This window comes from Toxoplasma gondii, chromosome II (assembly GCF_000006565.2).
Source record: "Toxoplasma gondii ME49 chromosome II, whole genome shotgun sequence".
In the NCBI taxonomy this organism is placed as follows: Eukaryota; Apicomplexa; class Conoidasida; order Eucoccidiorida; family Sarcocystidae; genus Toxoplasma; species Toxoplasma gondii.
This window is the reverse complement of record NC_031469.1, coordinates 1981009-2001313: the sequence shown is the minus strand read 5'-3', so window position 1 is coordinate 2001313 and position 20305 is coordinate 1981009. Positions and strand designations below refer to the sequence as shown.

Below are 20305 nucleotides of genomic sequence, written 5' to 3'. Positions count from 1 at the left end.
GGTTTCGAAGGCGAAGACAGAGGACGATCGCTGTGACTATGTGCAGCAGGTTCCTTTGCTTTCTTCCCCAGTCTTCCATCGAGAGAAGTCGACTGAAGCGCTGTGTCTCCCCCTTGCGGGTTTCGACTAGTCTCAAGACGGGAAACATCTGCAAGCGAACTCGGTTTCGGATAGTTAAAAAAAATTGGATTCAAATCGCCAAGTCGCCACAAGTCTCACGGGCAGTTGAGTCCTGAATTCGGTCTCGAACAAACCTCGAGCGAGGAAAGAAAGTTTTTCCTGAGCTGGAGAAAAAATCGACTTTTTTTCATGCAAAACATGCCGAGACACGGCGCTGCACTGCTCTCTCTCGCGCACGCGGCCAGCTGTACAGACAGCTTGTGAAAAAACGCCAACGAAACACAGTGAAAAGACTCCCTACATAAATTATTACCTCTCACCTCCGACTACGTCCCCTGATCTGGGAGCAACGGAAGCTCGAATTTACACTCTTCGACTCTCAAAACGCGAACTCAAGGACACAAAGACACGCATAGGAGAGAGAGCGAACTTCGCTCGCTTCTCTCATCTCTTCTTCTTTCTCTCATCTCTTCTCCTTTCTCTCCTCTCTTCTCCTTTCTCTCCTCTCTTCTGCGTTCTCTGCTCTCTCCTTCTTGCTCTCCTCTCTCCTTGCTCTCCACTCGGTTCTTCTCTCGCTGCTTTCCCTTCTCCTGTTTCTCCTTCAGTGTTCCTCTTCAGGACCTTTCGCCGTCCGCGGCTTCGACGTCTCTCTGGTGTTGACCTTTCACCCTAAACATCCAGCTCTTCCACAAAGACGTCGCGGTTCGCCTCAAAGATGATTTTCTTCCGTGCGTCTACGTCGTCGCCCATCAGACTCGCCACCGCTGCCTCCGCCTGCGAGAAATCGAGGCGACGAAAAGACAGAAGGAAGAAAGCAAACGGTGGAGCCGAGAGGGGGACAAGAGAACAACTCGAGATAAAAGAGAATTCGCGACGTTCAGAGGAAGAGACGGCACAGCAGAGAAGCAGCGGCGAAGAAAGACAGAGTTCCCCCCAGGTTGAGTGAGCAGCCCCTTCGCATCTGCCTCTCATTCTTCACACTTGGCTGGGATTCGCCTGTGCATCTTTCCGAGAAGAAAACGCGTTCTCTCTCATGGCGGCGATTCATATCACGCAAGGTGAATACAGAGAGACATGAAACTCCCTAAGATACAGAATCGGATTCCACGTATGACGCACCGAAACCGAGAGCTCCATGATTTCTGCACACCGCCCCACCACTGGACTGCACCTGCCGGACCGCGGCAGCTCGCCCAAACGTCCACGGCTCCTTTTTCACCCGACGAAGGCTCTTTTGATTTTCGTCAACGGCGTTACATGTTCGACTAAGTGCTCCGGAAGCCATGAGGAAGCGAGTACGCAAGAAGGACCTATATCTGCCTTTTCGCCGTCGCAAAGACTCACACGAGGGACCTCAGAAACGCCGATCCGGGAAGCAGAGACCCGCTGACGCTTGCTCCCCCAGAGAGCGGCTTTTCCCCAGAGTTCCGCGTCTCCTAGAATGGACTCGACTCTTCGAGTTCGTTGATTTCTCCCCACATCCGCGCCTCTCCTGCCTCTACTCTTGTCTTTGCTCTTCACTCACCGCCTCGGCATCTGCGACAGAGATTTTCTTCAGAATGCGAGTTACAGGACTCATCGTCGTTCTCCTCAGTTGCTCAGGCTGCATTTCTCCCAGGCCTTTAAACCGCTGCAGAGTCACCCCCGGCAAACTCAACTGCTCGTCAGCTTCGCCCTCCAGAAGCCCCGGGACTGTCTTGTCGCTACTTCGCCGTTCTTCTCCCTCTTCTTGGTCTTGCTCTCCTTCTCTCTCTCCGTCTCTCCCATCGTCTCTGTCTGGTTCTCTCGCTGTGTGTTCAGGCTTCTCTCCTCCAGAGAGGACGGCGCCTGCGGCGACTCCGCGCATGCGTTTGCCGGGGCCTCTCTGCTCCTTTTTCCGACTTTCTCTGTGCATGCGGAGGACCTCGAAAACGCGCTTCACCTCCTCGTCGCTCCAAACGTACGTCTCTGTCGCCAGACGCTTCCCCCCCCCCCGACCGGCCTCGTCGTCGCTTTCGTCTCCTCGCTCTTCTTCGTCGTTGTGCGCGTCGTGGACTGCCCTCGCTTCGTCGGGAACGGCAGAAGTTGCTCGAGAGCAAGGGCGTTTTCTGAACGCGGCAGTCGCGTCTTGCAGAAGTTTGTGGGGCACAGGGAAGTGGGCAATTTTGAAGAGAGGAGGACATGCGACGAAGATGCGACCCTGACGAAACAACTCCGGCTGCAGACGGAAGAAGAACGTCAGCAGCAGGCTGCGAACGTGTGCGCCGTCTACGTCTGCATCCGTCAAGATGATGACGCGGGAATACCTGGAAACAGCGCGCAGGGGCGCAAAAGAGAACCTCGCCTTACACACACTCTGGCACACAGCAGACTCATCCTTTCGCTTGAATCTCACGCAGCACCAGAAAACGAAGAGAAATGTTTTCGATCCGACACAGGTCGGCGTCCTTGTGGAAATGGTTGTCTACGTCTCTGCGTCTGCAGTTGCGCAGATCGAGAGAGAAGCGCGGACGACGTCGGCGCATATCCAAGTGAGGAGAGATCGAAGTCAATCCACAAAACCAGACACATGGGAACGCGCACCCAAACCGGAAATCTTTTTGGTGAGGCCTTTGCAGCCTCGGCTGGTGCATGCATTTGGAAAAAGTGACGAGAACCAAGACCCGATGTTTCTGACTGCTTCTCTTCAATAACCATTTGCATCGGCCGACCCCCGCTCACCTCAGGCCTTCCAAATCCGCGCTGACTTCTCCCGCCTTCGTCACGGATATGCCAAGCGCCGCAACGAGAGCCTTGAAGAGGACAGAAAAAACCACAAAAGAACATGGAAGAAAAGGCGAAGCCAACAGACGAGACGTGCAGCCAGAAGAGACGAGAGCGCGGCGCCGAGCAGACGCATCTACCGAAGGCGACAAGTCTTCGAAGAACGGAGAGAAGACGTTTTTGTATGGACAGAAGAAGCTGTAGATTTTCACAGCGGCTTGGGATGCGTTGCCCGCGCATGCGTCAGAAGACAATCGTTTCCAAAGCGCCCGAACGATCAGGGAAGTTTTCTCTCTGCGGCAGGGGGAGGCCCGCGGCTGTCACACTTCGCACCTTCAGTTCTTCGTTTTCGAAAATTCTCGCGAAGTTGCCCAACTTCTCCACATTCAAAATCTTTCCTCGCAACGGCAGAATCGCCTGTGTGCGGCGGTCTCGAGCCTGGAAGAGAAAAATAAAAAAACAAGAAGAAGCAGGGGAAAATAGGAGCAAATGGGGGGGAGGGGAAAGAAAACGAAAAAAAAACCACTGAAGGAAAATGGAGAAAATGAATGAAAAAACAGCTCTCTCGAGCTTCCAAATGAGGATCGACGAAAGGCCAGACCGGGGGTTGCAAAGTTCCATAAAAGAATTGCAAAAACCGCAGGCGTCTCTACGGCGCATGCAGGCCTACACACTACTCAACTGTTGGCAAGCGTCGCCTCTGAAAAACAGCTCCTTTCCGTAATGTTTTCTTTACTTGCCAGCTAGCAAAGCCTTCCATGCGTCTCTTCTCTGCGGCGCCGTTGTTGCCTTCCGTTTCCGACGCTGAAGAGAACGAAAACAGAAGTGCTCTTCCCTCTTCTCTCTCCTTCCTTCTGTCTCTTTGTTCTTCTTCTCCTTCCTCCTCTGTTCTTCCTCTTCTTCGTTCGTTTTCCTTTCCTTCTCGTCCTCATTTCTGTTCTCTCTTTCGTTCTGTGTTCGGACCTGCTTGGCACTCCCCGCAGCGCTTTCGCCCTCGACGATGAAAAGCTCCTTCGAGAGTCTCTCCCGTGCATTCGTCGGGCTGCAGTCTGACAGCTTGCCTGGACAGCGAGGCCAGAAAACATGCATGCATTGATTTCACCAATCCCAAAACTGCATGCAAAAGAGACACTACACGCAGAAAAGCAATGCTACCCTCTACACACATACGAATATTCATATATATATATATATATACATAAATATATATATATATATATATATATAAATGCATACATAATCATATGTGTATGTATATGAATGAAGAGAAGGAGACACAGAGTGACTCACATAGATAGACGGACATGAATGATGAAAAAGGAAAAATACATTGAACGACACATACGTACGTAATCTAAATGAAAAGGCAAAGGGATATGTTTATAGTTATATACATATATATATATATATATATACATTTATATACATTTATATATATATATATATATATATATGCACGTGAATGAAGGGAGAGCTAAGAGACACCCGGGCGTTTGCCTAGCTCCATGAACGAGGCTACGAGATGCATTTTTAGATTTCTTTTCTTTCTCTCTGTACCTGGAAGAAGCGTCAGGTGGAGAGAACTCGACTGTTGTTTGGCCCGAGCAAAGTCACGAGCGGCCTTGGCAGCGGCTGCTGCGGCGCGCGCGGCGGTTGCCTTCTGCAGAAGTTTTTGGAGGTTTTGAGGATGTCTTTCGAAGTAGTTGAGAAGGGCATCTGTCACGAGCTGCGAAAGAAAGAGAAGGAAACGGCCGGCCTGACTGAGCGGACAGGCACCTTGTCTCTCTCAGACCTTGAACACTCTGAAAGGTTAACGTCTCCATAGTGTCTTTGAGAGCCGAAACTCTTGTTCTTCCCTTCCTTCCTTCATCTTCCGCCTTCGAAAGGTCTTTCTCCGAGACCTCCACCACGAATTTGAGGAGGTTCGAGTTTTGCCTTCATCGCCGGCAAGAAGAGGCCCAAGTGCTTACCTCCTCGACGATTCCTCTGACTTTCTTGTTCCCCAGTTTCTTCTTGGTCTGACCCTCGAACTCGGCCTCGCGCATCTTGAGGCTCACGACTCCGACGAGGCCTTCGCGCAGGAATTCTCCCGGGATGTTGAGACTCTTTTCATGAGAATTTTGAGGCTCCCCAGGAGCGCCTTTCCCTCGCTTGCCGTCCCTCTTGCTCAGAGAAGACAGCGAAGTTGACGGAGACTTTGAAAACGTCGAAGACCGCGAGTCGGAGAGACGCAAAAGCCGCTGCACCGCCCGCGAGAGCGCCGCGCGAATCCCCTCCACATGCACGCCGCCTTCAGGCGTCGGAATGCTGTTAACGAAGGAAAGGAAAAAATCCGAGGAAGAGACCGACGAAGGAGACAGAGGAGACGCGGCAGCCGAACTAGAAGAACACAAAGAGGCAGAAGCAGAGGAATCAGAGGAAGAAAGAGAGGAAGCAGACGAAGAGGAAGAAGCAGAGGAAGAAGCAGAGGAAGAGGAAGAAGCAGAGGAAGAAGAAGGAGAGGAAGAAGGAGAGGAGAAGAAGAGACGAACAGAGAGAAGGAGGCCAGAACTTGGGTGAGATCCGTTGATGCTGGAGAGCAGAACAGAGAAACACACAGACGAGATTTGTCACGGTCACTTCGACAAGTGCAGGAAAGGCACTGAAGCCGCCTGCTGACACCGCAGAAGAGAGGGGAGACGACGGAGAAGACCGCTGAGGAGAGGAAGGACGAGAGAGCGAAGGTGGAGAAACAGGAGAGAGCGAACAGCGGGGAGAAGCAGACGGAGGAGAAGGGGAGAGAAATTTGAAAAGAGAGGAAGAGGGGAAGAAGAAAGAGAAGAAACGCGCCACGCAGGAAACGAAGGAATTGCCCTGCGTCGGTCTGTCTGTCTGTCTCTCTCTCTCAGGAGGCCTCGACGGCATTTGGAGAGAAACCGATGTCGTCTTGAGGACGCGACTCCGCCCAGCCTCGCGAAGGTTCTGCACGTTTTCTCATCCTTCTTTGTTCGTTCGACTCTTTCCATCTCCTCCGAAGCGAAGCCGCCGTATGCGTCACCTACCTGATGACCGGCGCGTCTGAAAAGAGTTCAGTGAGATTCGCCGAAAGATGGCGGATGTAGGAATCCAAGCCTCCAGGCTCTCGAAACAGCACAGTACGAGCTGCTGTCTGTCCTTCTGTCTCATTTTCTCCATGTTCTGTCTCTGTCGGTTGTGCAGACTCCACCGCTCTCACGAGCTCCTCCTTGTTTCGTTTTGTCTCGCCTGCGAAACACACAGGATTGACGAAGAAAACTGGAGAGCAGGCGTTTCCTCCTTCAAAAGATCGAGACAGCGAGGCGTTTTGGAGATGCGCTCCACGAAAGGTCCACGACTACGCGGCTATGACACAGTGGACTTGATTCACAACCCGCCACCGCTTCTCGCTGTTCCTCATCTTGCACACAGTCACCCAAAGCAAACGTCTCCAGCCTCGGCGCCTGCTTCGAGTTGCTCAGGAAGCCTTTCCAGCTTGTGTTTTTTCCATGCGGGATCCAGGTGCGTCTGGGTCTCGATTTCGCTCGCTTTCAGTCTGGAAAAGTCAAGTTTGAAGTTGACTCGAAAGTCGAAAAGCTCCGCGTTATAGGATATGCCAGCGTCGATGGCAAGCGGATTGGGCCACAGGGGCGCAGCTCGTAACTTGAACACTTACGAAAACTCAGGTTTTCAGGATTTTCATTCGAAACTTGGAGGGACATTCGCGGAAAAGACTCAACGCGAGCGTCTCTAGGAAGCAGAGAGATGCAGTGAACTCGAGCGTCGACGAAGGCTTTCGGGGAGTCCCCGTCACTCTAGAGTTTGCGAGACAAGTGAGAAGGAGGAAGAAAAACGGAGGAGGCAAGCGTCCGCGCTCTGTCGGAAGGGGGAGGGGGCGCTCCCAAGACGCACAGACTGAAGTGCAGGCATCAATGAAGAAAATAGATGTTTATATTCATGCGAGAGAGAGCTACGGCTACAGCTCTGTCGAGAGTTATGCGAACAAGTCTAGAAAAAACTTATTTTGGTGTGAGAAGGAGGTGAATTCTGATATATAGGAAGAGCGCAGTGCAGCGCTTCTTTCGCGCGTTCCCTGAACCGCCCATTTTCACGAAGAGGCACATGGCCTCCACGGAGTGTGTTCTAGCCCAAGCAGAATGGGAGGCTTTTCCAAACGCTTTCTGTTTTTCTCGCTGCCTACGAGAGTCGAGTCTCTGCGACGCTTCTTCCTCCGTCTGCATCCCTTCTCTCCTTCTCCTGGGCATCTCAAGGAACCGGAACGAGGCTGTGGGGTGGAGGTAGGCCAAGGCTCTCAGGCGTTGCTCGATTTTCCTTCCATCGAGCAGCGCGTCTCCGAAGATTTCTCTGTCGACTTCGAAGGTGAGGCAAGTACCACTCGACGGAGGACGCTGCGACTCCGAGGAAGGAAACTGGAACAGACGAGAGAAAGGCGAAACAGAAGAAGACGCGAACCGACAGACGTAGTCTTCCACGGCTCGCATCTGCGCCTCCACGTTCCCCTCTGGAAGAACAGCAAACGCGTCTCCCTCGCTCTCCGCCTTCGCTCCTTCGTTCGGCGTCTCTCGCGGTCGTGGATCTCCGACGGGCGCCGAGTTTCCGCGCGAGAGAGAAGGCGACGTTTGAACAGTCAAAGGAGAAACGACCTGCCCTCGACTGAAGGAGATCGCATGCAGCTTTCCATCGCGCAGCACCTGGCCAGAGTATGGACACCCGGGGACGGGAAGCGAGGAAAAATTCGAAAAGAGAAGGGAGAGAAGGGAGCGAGGCAAAGAGCGAAAACATAAGGAAAAGAAAAGGAGAGAACGTTCGTCGAAACGGGAGACGAGTCGAGAAAACGAGGAACGCGGGTGGCGAGGAGACACTTGCACACAGAGACACAGGATGAGGAGAAAGGAGAGAACTGAGAAGATACGAAACACAAAAGCCACAGAGATGCAGAGAGAAGAAGGCTCCACTTTGAAGAACGCAACGAAACAGCGAGAAACGAAAGACATGCACTCTCCACAGGCCCCTGCTCTCAATCTCAGAGTCGTTTACGACCTCTGGACGCGATGCCTCTCTTTCGAGCCTACAGTGATGATCTATACAGCCTGAAATAACCTTTCTACCACCTAGGAATCGCCTGCGTCGCCGAAGACGAAGCTGCCGTCTTTGCAGCTTCTCGTCTGCACTAGAAGACTCTGACAGTTCCCAGAAAGTACGCGAAATCGCGTTCCAAGGACGCACCGAGACGCGAAGCTGCGACGACAGCGCGTTGACCACCGAACTGCCGACGCCGTGAAGACCTCCGGCAAATGCGTAGCTGCTGGCCCCAGCTGCCGCCGCGGAACACAGTGGGAGATGCACAGAGAAAACACAGAAGAACTTCAATATCAATGCCTGCACCTCTTTCCAGTTCACTCCTCGCATCGCAAGTGTATACAAACATATACGCACACAACTATATACGCGAATACGTGAGTCTACAAACACCTTCATATACATATATACATGTACATACATGTATATACATATATATATATATATATACATATATATATATATACATATATATATATACCTACGTCAATATACATTGATGATGCCGCAGATGAATATGTGTAAGTGCATGTAGACGTATAGATTTACAGTTGCAGAGAAATAGACATAGGCATGCACCTGCAGAGAGAGGAGAGAAGAGGAGGGCTGGAGAGGGAGTCGGAAGCAAACGAGAGAGGCGAAGACAAGATGCAATCGCATGCGAACGATGCAGAGGGAGAAGCTAAGCCGCTGCAAGGGTGTACAGACACCCGAGGGAGAAGAAAAGAGAGAAGAGAAAGGAGAAGAAAAGAAAGAAGAGAGAGGAGAAGAAAAGAAAGAAGAGGAAGGAGAAGAGAGCAGATGGAGAGATGAAGAGGAAGAACAAAGGAAGGGAAGTAGCGAACAAGGAGAGAGAAAGCCATGTTGAGAAAAGAGAAAGGAAGACCAGACCTTTCTCGAGCGGCCGAGCACAAGAGGGAGATTTATATTCCTGTGGGTCGGCTCGTATCGAGAATTCCCACGTAAGCGCTTCTGCCAGTGATGCAGCAATTCATGTCGAGCGAACTTTTTGTTCTTTTTACGAAGAAGGAAGCTCACTTTGCGAGGCCGGAGAAAATTTACCGCCTGCATGTAATTTTGTGAAGACTGTCTCTAACGCAGAGAGGCCTGTCTGGGGATGGACGTCGCAAGGGATGCCTCTGCCGTCGTCCGCAACGGTCACACTCCTGAAGAAACCGGAAACGCACAAAAGTCGACAAACGACGAGCGTTCAAAAAGCGGCACAAAAGAAGAAGCATCTGTCCCTGCAACTCTTCTCAAATCTACACTGAGCACGTTTTCATCAAAAAACCACAACATATCCACAAATATGGATAGAATGCCTACACTTCTGCACACTGACTCATACCTCAACATATATACATATATATATACATATATATATATATATATATATATATAGACACTTATACATGTAGATACATATACATGTAGATACATATGCAGATATGTAGAAGATGTACAAAGACACGCACACAGACAACTACACTCATGTGCATAGGTAAATCTGTCCACATAAATGTAGATATATACATATATATAGATATATACATAGGTATATATACATGTATATATATATATACATATATATATATGTTGAAAGCGATGGAGACAGAGGCGTCGATAGGACGGTGGAGAGAGTTTCCTTTTTTACCGTCGGTCTGCGTGGAGAACGACGACGATGCGGCGGCAGTCGCCGTTCTCGACTTCGTCCACTGCGTTGTCGATCGCCTCCCATACGAGGTGATGCAGACCTTCTGAGTCTGTGCTTCCGATGTACATGCCTGAAAAAGCATGCGTGGAGTTCGGAGACAGAACGGGAGCTTGAGGTCTCTGAGCGTCAGAGGATGGAACAGGAACGGACGCAGAGGCAACCGAGGCCTGGGCAGAAGCGCGGACCTTCCAGTGTGGCGACGGCGCCGCCTACGCAGACTGTAGCTCGCCTTCGAACGTTGGCCGGCGCTTCGACTTCTCACTCACCAGGACGCATGCGCACAGGCTCGAGGCCTTCCAGAACGCGAATGGAGTCTGAAGTGTACGCGGAGGAGGGCGAGGCGAAAGAGCGCGAAGAAGAAGGAGAAGAAGAAGGAGAAGGAGAAGAAGGAGAAGAAGAAGGAGAAAAGGCAGAGAAAGCGTATGAGGGAAGAGAGGCGTAGACAGCAGGGGAAGGCAGAGAGAGTAGAGACGTGGATCCTGACGACGCGGATGGAACTGGAGGTGAAGACGAGGGGAGAAGAGCTGGATCGAAGGAAGACGAACGAGAAGAAAGAGAAGAAGACAGAGAAGAGAGCGAGGGAGAGGAAGAGAGAGAATGTGAGAAGGGTGGGGGAAACAGGGGGGACTTGGGCAGCTTCAGCGGCGGTAAGAAGGCCGGGAGAGTCGTGAGCAGATTTCGATTGACACTTTGGGGAACGCAGAAAGCCGAGAGATCAGAAGAGGAGGGAGCATGGGGGGACAGCAACGAGCAGCTCCGAGGGATCCAAACCGCTTCTGCCGGGAAGGAGACAGCAGAGAGAGTGAAGAGGACAAAAACCAGACTGGAGGAGAAAACATCTTTCGATTGCCTTGCAGGAGCACAGCGCCTTGCAGACGGAAGAGGACGACAAGAAACAGACCTATGAAGGAAAGAGATCCTGTGACGAGAATAAGAAAGGGAGGAAGAAGAAGAGAGAGGAGAAGAACGAGAAGAAGAGAGAGAATGAGGAGAAGAAGGACAAGAAGAAAGAAGTGAGGAAGACGAACGACACAACGTAGAAGACCAAGAAGAGGAAGAAGAGCGAGAAGAAGAGCGAGAAGAAGAAGAGCGAGAAGAAGAGCGAGAAGAAGAAGAGCGAGAAGAAGAAGAAGAGCGAGAAGAAGAAGAAGAGCGAGGAGAAGAAGAGCGAGAAGAAGAAGAGCGAGAAGAAGAAGAGAGAGAAGAAGTTGTCTCGGGAGAGGAGGGCTGTGAAGACAGCGGCGGCGAAGCACCCGCAGGAGAGAAGCAGCTGCCTGTGTTTTTCAACTGTCTCTCCTTTGTGTCTTTCTCATGCCCTGCGTTTCGCTCTAAGGAGGCCTTCATTTTCCCAGAAAAAAAGCTTTTTCGATCTCCGCTGCAGGCCTCTACAACCCTCCCCTCCCGAGGGCGAGAGTGTCTCCGCATGCGCGACGGTGGAACTTTCTGCGTTTCCAGCGTTGGAAAAAAAGGAAAAATCGCGAAAAATACTGACTACTCGAAGAAGCTGCAGACACAGAGGTCGCCTTTCTCTTCGGCTGTCTTGACCGCATGTGAGCGCATGCAGAGAGACACCGGGGAACCGCACAGCTTGTGACCTCCCCCGGCCCCCCCTGTCTCCACCGAGCCGGCTAGCGGGGAAAGCGGCACGGGGAAAAGGAGGAGGCCAATAGCAGAGCGGAGAAAAACAGACAAGAGAAGAAGAACGAAGAAGAGAAAAAGCGAAAGAAAGCAACGTGGAAGGACGAAAAAAAGAAACGCGAGACAGAGAGAAAGGAAGGCAGAGGGAAAAGCAGACACAGAGGAAAGGAGAGACGGAGAGACAGCGAGAAAAGGAAGGAGACAGAGAGAAGGAACGGGAGAGAATTTTAGATCGAGGAGCTGAGAGGAGTGGTGAAAGCGAGAAATAGAGAAATACGGAGACAGAGAATGGAAGACAGAGAGAAGTCCGACGAACATAGATAACGAGGGCGGCTGACAGAAGGACAGAGCTCTTCAAACAGCGAAAGAGGGACGTTGAGACCGAGAAACAGGGAACAGGTAGACTATATCGACAAGGACATGGAACGAAGGGGAGAAAACGGCCGACGCGAGGCCTGTGGAGGCACCACCCGTTTTCTCGAGGGCTCTCCCAATGGCCTTTTGTCATCTTTTAGCAAGAGTCTCCGAAATGCGCAGAAACAGATCTGTTTCCAACTCAAAATAGGCAGATCGGGATGCGTGTGAACCTCGAAGGACGCATCTTTGATTTCATGTCCATGTATATATGTTTCTTCAAAGACTTTCGAATTTACATGTGTGCCTGCATCCCTATAGGTATCCATGTGTAGGTCTTTTTAACTGGCTTTGCTTGCAGTGCAGCCCTTCAAACCCGAAGAGTTTCCTCAGCCGAAATAAGAGATGCGAAGAAAGAAAAAAAGAAAGAAAAAAAGAAAGAAAGAAGGCCATGCTGCACCTGAATTCTCTCAGAAAACGACTCTGCCACTTGGCTCGGGTCATCTGCGTCTATCGACTCGGAAACTTGTCTCGGAAATTGTTGAAAAAGTTCTACCGCGCCCAAAGGCGTCAAGAGGAGAAGCGACGCGTTCTGCATTTCTTCCGTGTCTCTGCCTCTCTGCTTTCCCTATTCCTTCAAGAAACTGGCGAGCCTTGTCCGAAAACTCCTTCGCAAGACTTCTCCCCGCGAGCTCCGAAACCTGCAGACCCCCCTCCCCCTCCAAAAAAAGAGCAATGGAGTCTCTCCCCACCCGACTGAGAACACAAAGCCACTCAGAGGCAAAGTCTGGGCCTGACATCGACGGCAAAATAAAAAAAAGGCTTTCTCTCTTTCCCAGCAGTTTGCTTTATCTCGACACTCGTTCCACCGAAAAGCGACATGGGGAGGGGGGGGAGGGCGAGGGGGAGTGACTCAGAGTTAAATCGTAAAAGACAAACTCACATGTGGACGCTTCTTTTCCTTCATTCTCCGTTCCCTGTCTTCGAGTTTTGCTCATGACTTCCTCGCGGGGTGAGCACCTCCCTCCACGCTCTTCTCGCGCTCGAAAACCAAGGCCTGACTTTCTTGATCGCCCCGTTGTCCTCTCGCCTTGCTTTTCGCTCTGCCTGGTTCTCTCTTCTTTGTTTTTCTCTCGAGTTCCTTCTCCGAGAGGAGTTGGTGGGGCTTTGAGTGTCTCTCTTTGTTTTTTGCGTCGTTGCTTTCAGTTTAAAAGACGTTTCCCCTTATCCAGGAGTAGCGCGCCGGGGTCGCCTACCAGTTTTTAGGCATGAACAAGTTCGCGAATTTCACAGGATTTCCCAGTCGTCTTTCCTGAAGTAGTCTCTGTTTCTCTACGCCGACTCACGTTCCCTTTCAGGCCTCCGAAACCGCTTCTTCTCCTCTCTGCGAGACTCACATGCCTGCCCTCCATGCAGGGTCGGACCTGTTCTGCACACCAGCAGGATAAAAACGTCGCAAGCAGGTCGTTTCGAGAGGTTTGCGGGGATGTGAGGTTGAAGAAGCAGCTTTTGAAGGAACAGCAAGAGAGGAGAAAGCCTTCGCCTTCCCCTCGTTCGCTGTCGCGGTGGCCAGAACCAGAAAGAGAAGAAAGTCACTGCAGAGAGTGCCTGCCTCGAACCCAGTGGAGACGCGCGCGCCTTCGCCGGTGGCCCTCGACAGAGCCTCTGAAGCGTTTCTTCCCTGAATCGAACTCCACACTCGAGAAGGCCTCCCGTGGATGTTTCTCCCGCGCTCGACGCCTCGGCAGAAACAGACTCCCCGCCCTCGTTCGCCGACGGGAGCTCTGTCTTGTCTTGCGTGCAGCTCCACAAAAAGCCGCGGCCCGAGGAGAAGAAAACGGAACCTCACCCGCGGTCCTGCCGCCTGATGCAGCTCAGATGCTCTGAGTGACTCGCACAGAGCCTCTCAGGGGCGCAGGAAAGAGACGTCTCACTTCCGAGTTACCACTCGAGATTGGTGAGAAGAACTCTTCGTGGATTCTCTATGGTGTCTCCTCTCTCGCATGACGCCCCTCTGCGATGGCGAACGTCCATTATCCTGCATCTGGAGCACCCTCTTCGTTTCCCCCCTGACTGCGGTCTGCATGCCCTTCTGCGGCTGCCTCGGATTCACTCGAACTCTCGGCTGAGAGAAGAAGCAGCGCGTCTGTCTGCTGGTTCTCTCTCCGTACGGCCTCCTCCTGTGGAGGCGCCTCGAACAGACAGACGCACTCGTCTTCATCTGTCTCTTTTCCCTGTCGCCTCTCCTCGTCTTCAGAGACACTCGAAATGGACAACACTGGCGCTTCGTCCTCAGAAACCACCATGCAGACTCGGCCGCCCTCCGTGTGCTCTCTCTCCACGCGAGCGCGCCTTTTCCTTTTCTCTCTCCTCTTCTCCTTCTTCTCTCTCCGGAGCTTCCGCGTCCATGCCTTCTCCCGCTCCTGCTCTCGCTTCCTCTCCAGTTTCCTCTGTCGCTTCAGCGCCTTCAGCTTCTCCCCAGCCGTCTCGCTCCGCGCGTCGTCCTCCGGCCCTCGCGCCTGCGCGTCGTCCTCGGTTGCAGGCTCGAGAGAGTCCGGAAACGTCCCCTGCAGGACGACCGACTCGAGTCGGCGAGAGCGACGGTCGAGAACGCGGGCGGCGGCCTCTCTGGCCTCTTGCAGACGCAGTTGTTTCAAGGTCTCGCGACTCGAAACACGGGGGACTGTCGCGGCTTTCTCAGACACAGACGAGGGGGGGCAGTGATACCACGGTGTTGCGTGGACTGCCTGTCGAACTACGCGGTCGAAGTCGCTCTGCGCGTCCTCTGTGTGTCCAGCTTGCTGCAGGTACTTTCGTCTCTGCTCCTCCAGCTTGTGCAGTTCCTTCTCCTCCGCCGAAAAGAAATTCAGGTGACCTGGCCGGGGCGCTCCTCGGCGCCCTCCCGCCTGCGCGGCGCCGACCTGCCAAGAACTCGCGCTCACTGCTTTCGCGACGCAGGCAGAGGACGGCACCGAGCTTCCGTGACTCTCGAACGAAGAGGCGGAAGACGAGGAAGACGAACGGACGGAAGACGAAGACACTGCAGAAGACGCAGCTCGAATTCGAACGATGGCTGCCGTCCTCTGTGAGAAGAACGCGTCAGTCTCCAGGCTGGAGGCTGACGGTTCATCTGCCATGCAGTCTTCTCCAGCTAGGAAACCTTCCTCCCTCGGGAAGAACGCATCCAGAAACGGCTCCGAGTCTGCAAGAGTCGAGCTTTGATGCAGGCTGTCTCCGCGGCGCCGAACGGCGGCGATGACGCCGAGAGGAAGGCAGGTGCCGCGAACCTCCTCGACGCCTGTGCTTCTTGCAGAAAGCCGAGACGGCGAGGCCGACGCCAAAGAAGGAGATCCAGAAAACGCAGAAGCGAACGACGAAGAAGACGAGCGAGCAGAGACAGAGGAAGTTTGAGGACGAGACGAAGCAGTTGCCTGGCCGGCGACGGAGAAGTCGTTGGGAGACTCCGCAGCTGCAAGAGAGAGAGAAGCCGAGGAAGCGAGTGCGTCATCAGAGTGGACCTTCTCGTACAGACGCCGCGGTTCATGTCTCTCTCCCGCGGTTCGGTCTCGGCTTTCTTCCTCTGCGCCGCCGGGACTCCGCGCTCTTGCCTTATCAGCTGCCTCCACTTTGCGTCTCTTCAAGAGAGTCAAAATGTCAGACATCGACTTCTGCTCCTCTGCCTGGCGCGTCGCCGTCTGCCGCTCGCGGTCGCGCGTCTCGTCTCGCTGGACCCGCAGCCGGTTATCGTGTCTGTACAGGTGCCAGCGCTTCTGCGGCAGAATGTTCAGGCCGCCGTGACCCCCCATGTCTGGAGAGGCGCGCGGGGAAGAGACAGCGAACGCGGAGACGACCAGACAGAGGAGAGAGACAGAGGAGAGAGACAGGGGAGAGAGACAGAGGAGAGAGACAGGGGAGAGAGACAGGGGAGGAGACACGCGGCAGATGGTGGCGAGGAGTTGGGGGGCGGAAGCCGGGTGCAGAGATCCGTCCTGCGCGTTCAGCACCGCAAGATCCCTTTGTTTGCGTTTCTGGACGCAGAGAAAAAAGAGAAAGAGGCTGGAGGAAGAGGGGAGAGAAGAAAATACGCATCGAGGCCAGTGGGTCCAGCGGCTCTGCGGCTGCTGGCCCAGAGAAATCACCGAAAGAGAAACGGCGAGGGTGACAACTCACAAACGGTGTGGGACAGCGAATTCGAAAAGAAAGAGAAGCTTCTGAAGGGAGAGAGCAAGGGAGAGTTCGGAGTGTGATCTGAAGTGGAAACGCCCCAAAAAGAACGCGCCGCGTAGCCAGCGAGGCAGAAAACTCGCAAGGAAGCATGCAGAGTGAAAGATGTTCGCGGTCGGCCGCCGCGTACAGTCAAACCACCCGCGCAAACTGCAGAAATCCCAGTTGTTCAATGACAGCCTTGTTTCGCCGCCAAAGAAAGATTCGACAAACTGGACAGACTGGACCGAGTGGAGCGAGTGGAGCGAGTGGAGGCTGATCCTGCGTTCTTCCAGCCGATTCACGAGAACAAGGCCGTGACTCCCCTGCTGTTGTGCTCGCTTGATCTCTTGAATGCGCTTCGCCGCGAGCGGACAGAGAGGAAAGCCAAAGGTCAAGAGGCGCAAACAGAAAGTCTAGAAAGTCGCCTTTCCAGAGACCTGCACAAGGACGCTTTCATGGCTCGCGCGACGCGGGAGGACCTGGCGGCAGCGAGTCCCGCGGGTCACGGTCACCAAGGAAGAAACCGACGCAACTGCGCGTGAGGAAGTTTCGAGAAGAGTACGCAGGCCGAAGAGAAACTGAAAACGCATGGAGGAAACAAATGAAACGAGACATGCGGCCTCTCTCTCGCATGGCGTTTGCTGCCTCCGTGTCCGCCCGGGAAGTCCGCGCGAACGCGGTGTTGAGAAAGGAAAGAATTCCACAGAAAGAGGGAGAGGTGACGTTCATGAGATGCTCCGGGAGCTCCGAAAGCGGGAAAAACCTGAGCGTCGCGAGAGAAAAAGCAAATCCATCGTCCAGTCCTCGCATGTACGCGCATGCGTGCGGTGACTCGGGCACAATGACGTCGACGCGAGTGTCTCGTTTATCTTTCTGCTCGAGTAACTGACCTCGACCAAATTTTCTTTCTTGTTTCTCGATCCTCCAAAAACATGTAAAGGGAGGCATTTGTCGAGACAAACGGACTTAGCGCAGACACTCCGCGGTCGAAAACTGCTGAACGCGAGTCGAATCCTCAGAGAGCCGACGTTTCAACCCCCCCGTATACAGACTCTCGCACACCGTGGAGGCGAAAAAAAATACCGTAGAGAAAATCACACATCTACCTGTTGTGGCGTCAACTGTTGAATCTTCAGAGCACGCTGGATGCCACTCTTGATAGAAGGCACGAATCGACTATGTTGGTCGCGCTCTGAGGTAGTGCGTTTCTGAAGTCTGGTGGAACTTGAGTGCACACCGCCGGCATTTCTGACACAGAAGAAAGTCTTTGCTCTTTCCTTTTGCGCCAGAGAGACGGTCTTTACAGTGCTTAGATGGACGGGAGTCGTTCCTGTTTCCAAGGATCTTCGACTGGACGGAATCCCCCGCTGTAGCAGACGCGTCGGCCCCTTGCCGTCGTCGGGTGTCGGTGACAACGCGTTGCTTCGTAAGTCTGCGTTTGAAGTCGAGAGACTTCCTGATGGTCTCTCCTCCAGGTTTTTTGAGCCGAAGAATACGCTCTTTCTGTTCCTTGGGATGGTGCGCAGGTCTCCGCTTAGAAGAGTCAAAAGGACTTGCGCGCCATACCGTTCAACACCGGCACTCTTCTTGAACGCGGCAGACTGCGTTGCATGTTTCAAAGAGCTCGCATATTTTTGTGATGACAAACAGGCAGCTTTTCTTCTTTGAAGAATGGAACGCCTGCCCTGCACGACTGGCGGCAATTCTTCAGTCCTTTTCGACCAAGAAGTCGCGCTGTCGCCACGGGACCGCATGAACTGTCAAACGAAGCCGTCACTAAAAAAGTTGGCACCGTACGGTACGGATGTCCACCAGCTGCAGTTGTTGCGTTCCTCTGCGTGTGAAAGGATTTCGCTGAAGTCTTTTTCGCAACAGCGGAGATCGGGTCCGCGATTCCTCGGAACGACAGCGACGCCCCACGATGAAAGTTGGTCACCGTAAAGACATAGAAAGTAGGCACAAGACGTTTGAAAAAAAATCTCCGGACATGTGTGGACATGTTTGTCTGCAGAACGTCTAAGCAACGCCGCTTTTTGCGTCGCCACTCGGTCGAGAAAGACCGTCGTTTTTAGAAGAAATATCACGAGTGCTGCCTGAGCGGCCGCGAGAGTTGAACTGACCAGACAATTCTCCGAAGAACTCGCGACCCATTTTTCTTGCAAGGCGAGCCCTGACCGGATGCGTTTCTGCACCTTCAAAGAAATTCGTCTCTTGCAAGACGACTCACGCGCGTCTGACGGCAGTTCCGAGCGACGCCGCGGCGGTGGTGTCTTCTGTCTTCTGTCTTCTGTGTGTTTGTGTGTGTGCAACTCTGAGTTTTCGAGGCAGTCGGCAAGTTCTGGCATGCATTTGCCGGTTTGGACCCCAATTTGTGCAGAGTGAATGCTGAGATGGAAGTGGAAACGGACTCGGACCTTGATGCTGAGCCTCGGCATCTGGCGTGGAGCTGCGAGCCAACTGTGTGTTTGACCTGTGCGGCGCGCGTCCGCGTTCTTTCGCCCAAGGCTGCTCGGTGAAAAGACGCAAAGAACTGAGAGCGACAGAGACTTAGCGCGGCGATCCCTTCTGCGCTCGACGCCCGCTCGACAGAAACGCTTCAAACGTTCGTCACCTCTTTCCGAGAAGTTCTTTGTCAGACCACCGGGTCATCACAGACACACACAGAGAAAGAGAGAGAACCACAGAAAGAGAGATAACCACAGAGAGAGAAAGAGAGAGAGAGAACCACAGAGAAAGAGAGAGAGATAGACACCGAGAGAGACAGTGAGACAGCCTGCACTACCGCAGAGTCTCGCGCGCAGCGTCTGAGGTCTTTCCCCGCTCTGCGGACTTCTTTCTTCGGCTGCCTTCTGTTTCTCCGGTCTCTTCCGCGTGGAGACGCTGGAGGCTGAGGGAGTTCTCAATGTGGAGTTTGAGGGCGGCCAGTGGACTTTCGCGGAACGCAGGGAAGTTCAGCACCGCGTCGAACTGCTGCAGTTCGCGTCGCGCAACTCGCTGATGCGTTTTTCTGGAAATCTTCCCCCTTCTTTCGGGAGCAGAGACGGCGCCCGCGGTGGCACCCGCGTCCGCGCTGCGCCTTTTCTCCGCGCCGATCACTTCCAGTTGTCCGCGAATCGCCTCGAAGTTGAACAGCGGCTGTGCGCGAGCCTCTTCCTCCTTTTTCTTGGACTCGACTGCTCTCGCGTAACCCACAAAGTCGAATTTCCTGAGCCATGCCTCACGCTTGGCCAGCCGCCGTCGCTGTCCCTTCGACAGCCCCGAGAAGGACTGGTCGAGCGTCGCTCCGATTTTCTCTCGACTCACAGCAGCTTCCCGGCCTCCTCGACCGACGCCGCGCAGGAGTGAAGCGACCGACGCCTGCGCTCTTCTCTCTTGGTTCTCCGCGCCGGCCTTCTCTGTCGAGTGCGAGCGCTCGGACTGCGCGAGGAAACTCGGTGTGCCGATGCCGAGCGCGTCGCCGCCCTCTGGAGGATCCCCGCCCAAATGCCGCGAGTGAGGCGGCAGGTCATGGAACTTCTGGCGCGCTCGCCGGACCTTCGGCATGGCGGCGAGGAACTCACGAGGGGAAGGCGAAGGCGCGAGAAGAGGACGCCGCGACAGAGAAAAGGAGACTGGGAGGAGAAGCAGCGAAAGAAAGAGGAGAGAAGTGAAGGAACGGAAGGAGGGGAAGGAACGGAAGGAGGGGAAGGAACGGAAAGGAGAATCCGACGGATCGAGGAGAGAGGAGGCGAGACGAGGAGACAGCGAGTGTGATGCGCAACACCGAAGAGGAAAAACGAGAGCAGCTCTCGGGGGGCGCGGGTCCGTTCTTCCCCCCGTCGCCCGATGGGGAAAAAGGAAACGGAGTCTTCTGTGCGTCTTCGAAGCTGCAGATCAGAGAAAGCAGAAGTCAGGCGCTAAAGGAAGAACGACTGAGAGATGTCCGACGCGATGCTTGTCCTTCCGATCGACCCGATGAACGGATTCAGACGTAGACAGCTGTGTGCATCTCGACGCTCTTTTCACAAGAAGAGCAGGCACCCTCGAGAAAAAGAGCAGCGACGGAGGGAGAGCAGATTTTTGACGTCGGAATCGGGAGAGAACAATATGACGTCGTCCGAAGGTCTTTTCTTCCTCAGCTTCTCCGTCAAAAAAACTTCCGCCGTGCTGGCTTTGGACGAACCAGTGCGTTCTTCTCGTTCTTCTCTTTTTCCGACTTTTCCAGCTGTCCGAGGCGTCGCGGTGGTGTCGAGGCGGAGAGTGAAGAGAGACAAAAGACGAAGGACTCGAGTTCCCAGTCAAAGGCGAGAGGATGTCCCGAAGAAAAAGTCGCGCTTCTCCGTCTCTTCCCCCGCAGGAAGTCGCGCTTCTTCTTTTTGTGGATGTTTCCGCCAGCGACCGCTGAGAGAGAGGCAGGGTGGGGACGCGCGGAAAAGAACCGCAAAGCAGCAAAGGCTT

General features: G+C 53.6%; 3 protein-coding genes across 3 annotated transcripts; all 3 read right to left on the bottom strand.

Annotated features, from left to right (window-relative positions):
• Positions 1 to 166: 166 nt before the first annotated feature.
• TGME49_297780 (ATPase/histidine kinase/DNA gyrase B/HSP90 domain-containing protein) lies at positions 167 to 12511 on the bottom strand. Its single transcript, XM_018782333.1, has 13 exons — positions 9937 to 12511; positions 9611 to 9740; positions 8995 to 9122; positions 8104 to 8192; positions 7058 to 7568; positions 6533 to 6604; positions 5904 to 6105; positions 4833 to 5433; positions 4420 to 4588; positions 3826 to 3923; positions 3196 to 3300; positions 1646 to 2891; positions 167 to 894 (listed from the first exon to the last, which is right to left on the bottom strand). The coding sequence occupies exons 1-12, from the start codon at positions 11093 to 11095 to the stop codon at positions 2817 to 2819; spliced, it is 3339 nt and encodes a 1112-aa protein (XP_018638377.1). The 5' UTR covers positions 11096 to 12511; the 3' UTR covers positions 167 to 894; positions 1646 to 2816.
• TGME49_297770 (hypothetical protein) lies at positions 11226 to 18046 on the bottom strand. Its single transcript, XM_018782332.1, has one exon. It carries the CDS (start codon positions 15466 to 15468, stop codon positions 13696 to 13698), a length of 1773 nt encoding a protein of 590 aa, XP_018638376.1. The 5' UTR covers positions 15469 to 18046; the 3' UTR covers positions 11226 to 13695.
• Positions 18047 to 18159: 113 nt separating this feature from the next.
• TGME49_297760 (hypothetical protein) lies at positions 18160 to 20270 on the bottom strand. Its single transcript, XM_002371155.2, has one exon. The coding sequence runs from the start codon at positions 19409 to 19411 to the stop codon at positions 18647 to 18649; it is 765 nt and encodes a 254-aa protein (XP_002371196.1). The 5' UTR covers positions 19412 to 20270; the 3' UTR covers positions 18160 to 18646.
• Positions 20271 to 20305: the final 35 nt, after the last annotated feature.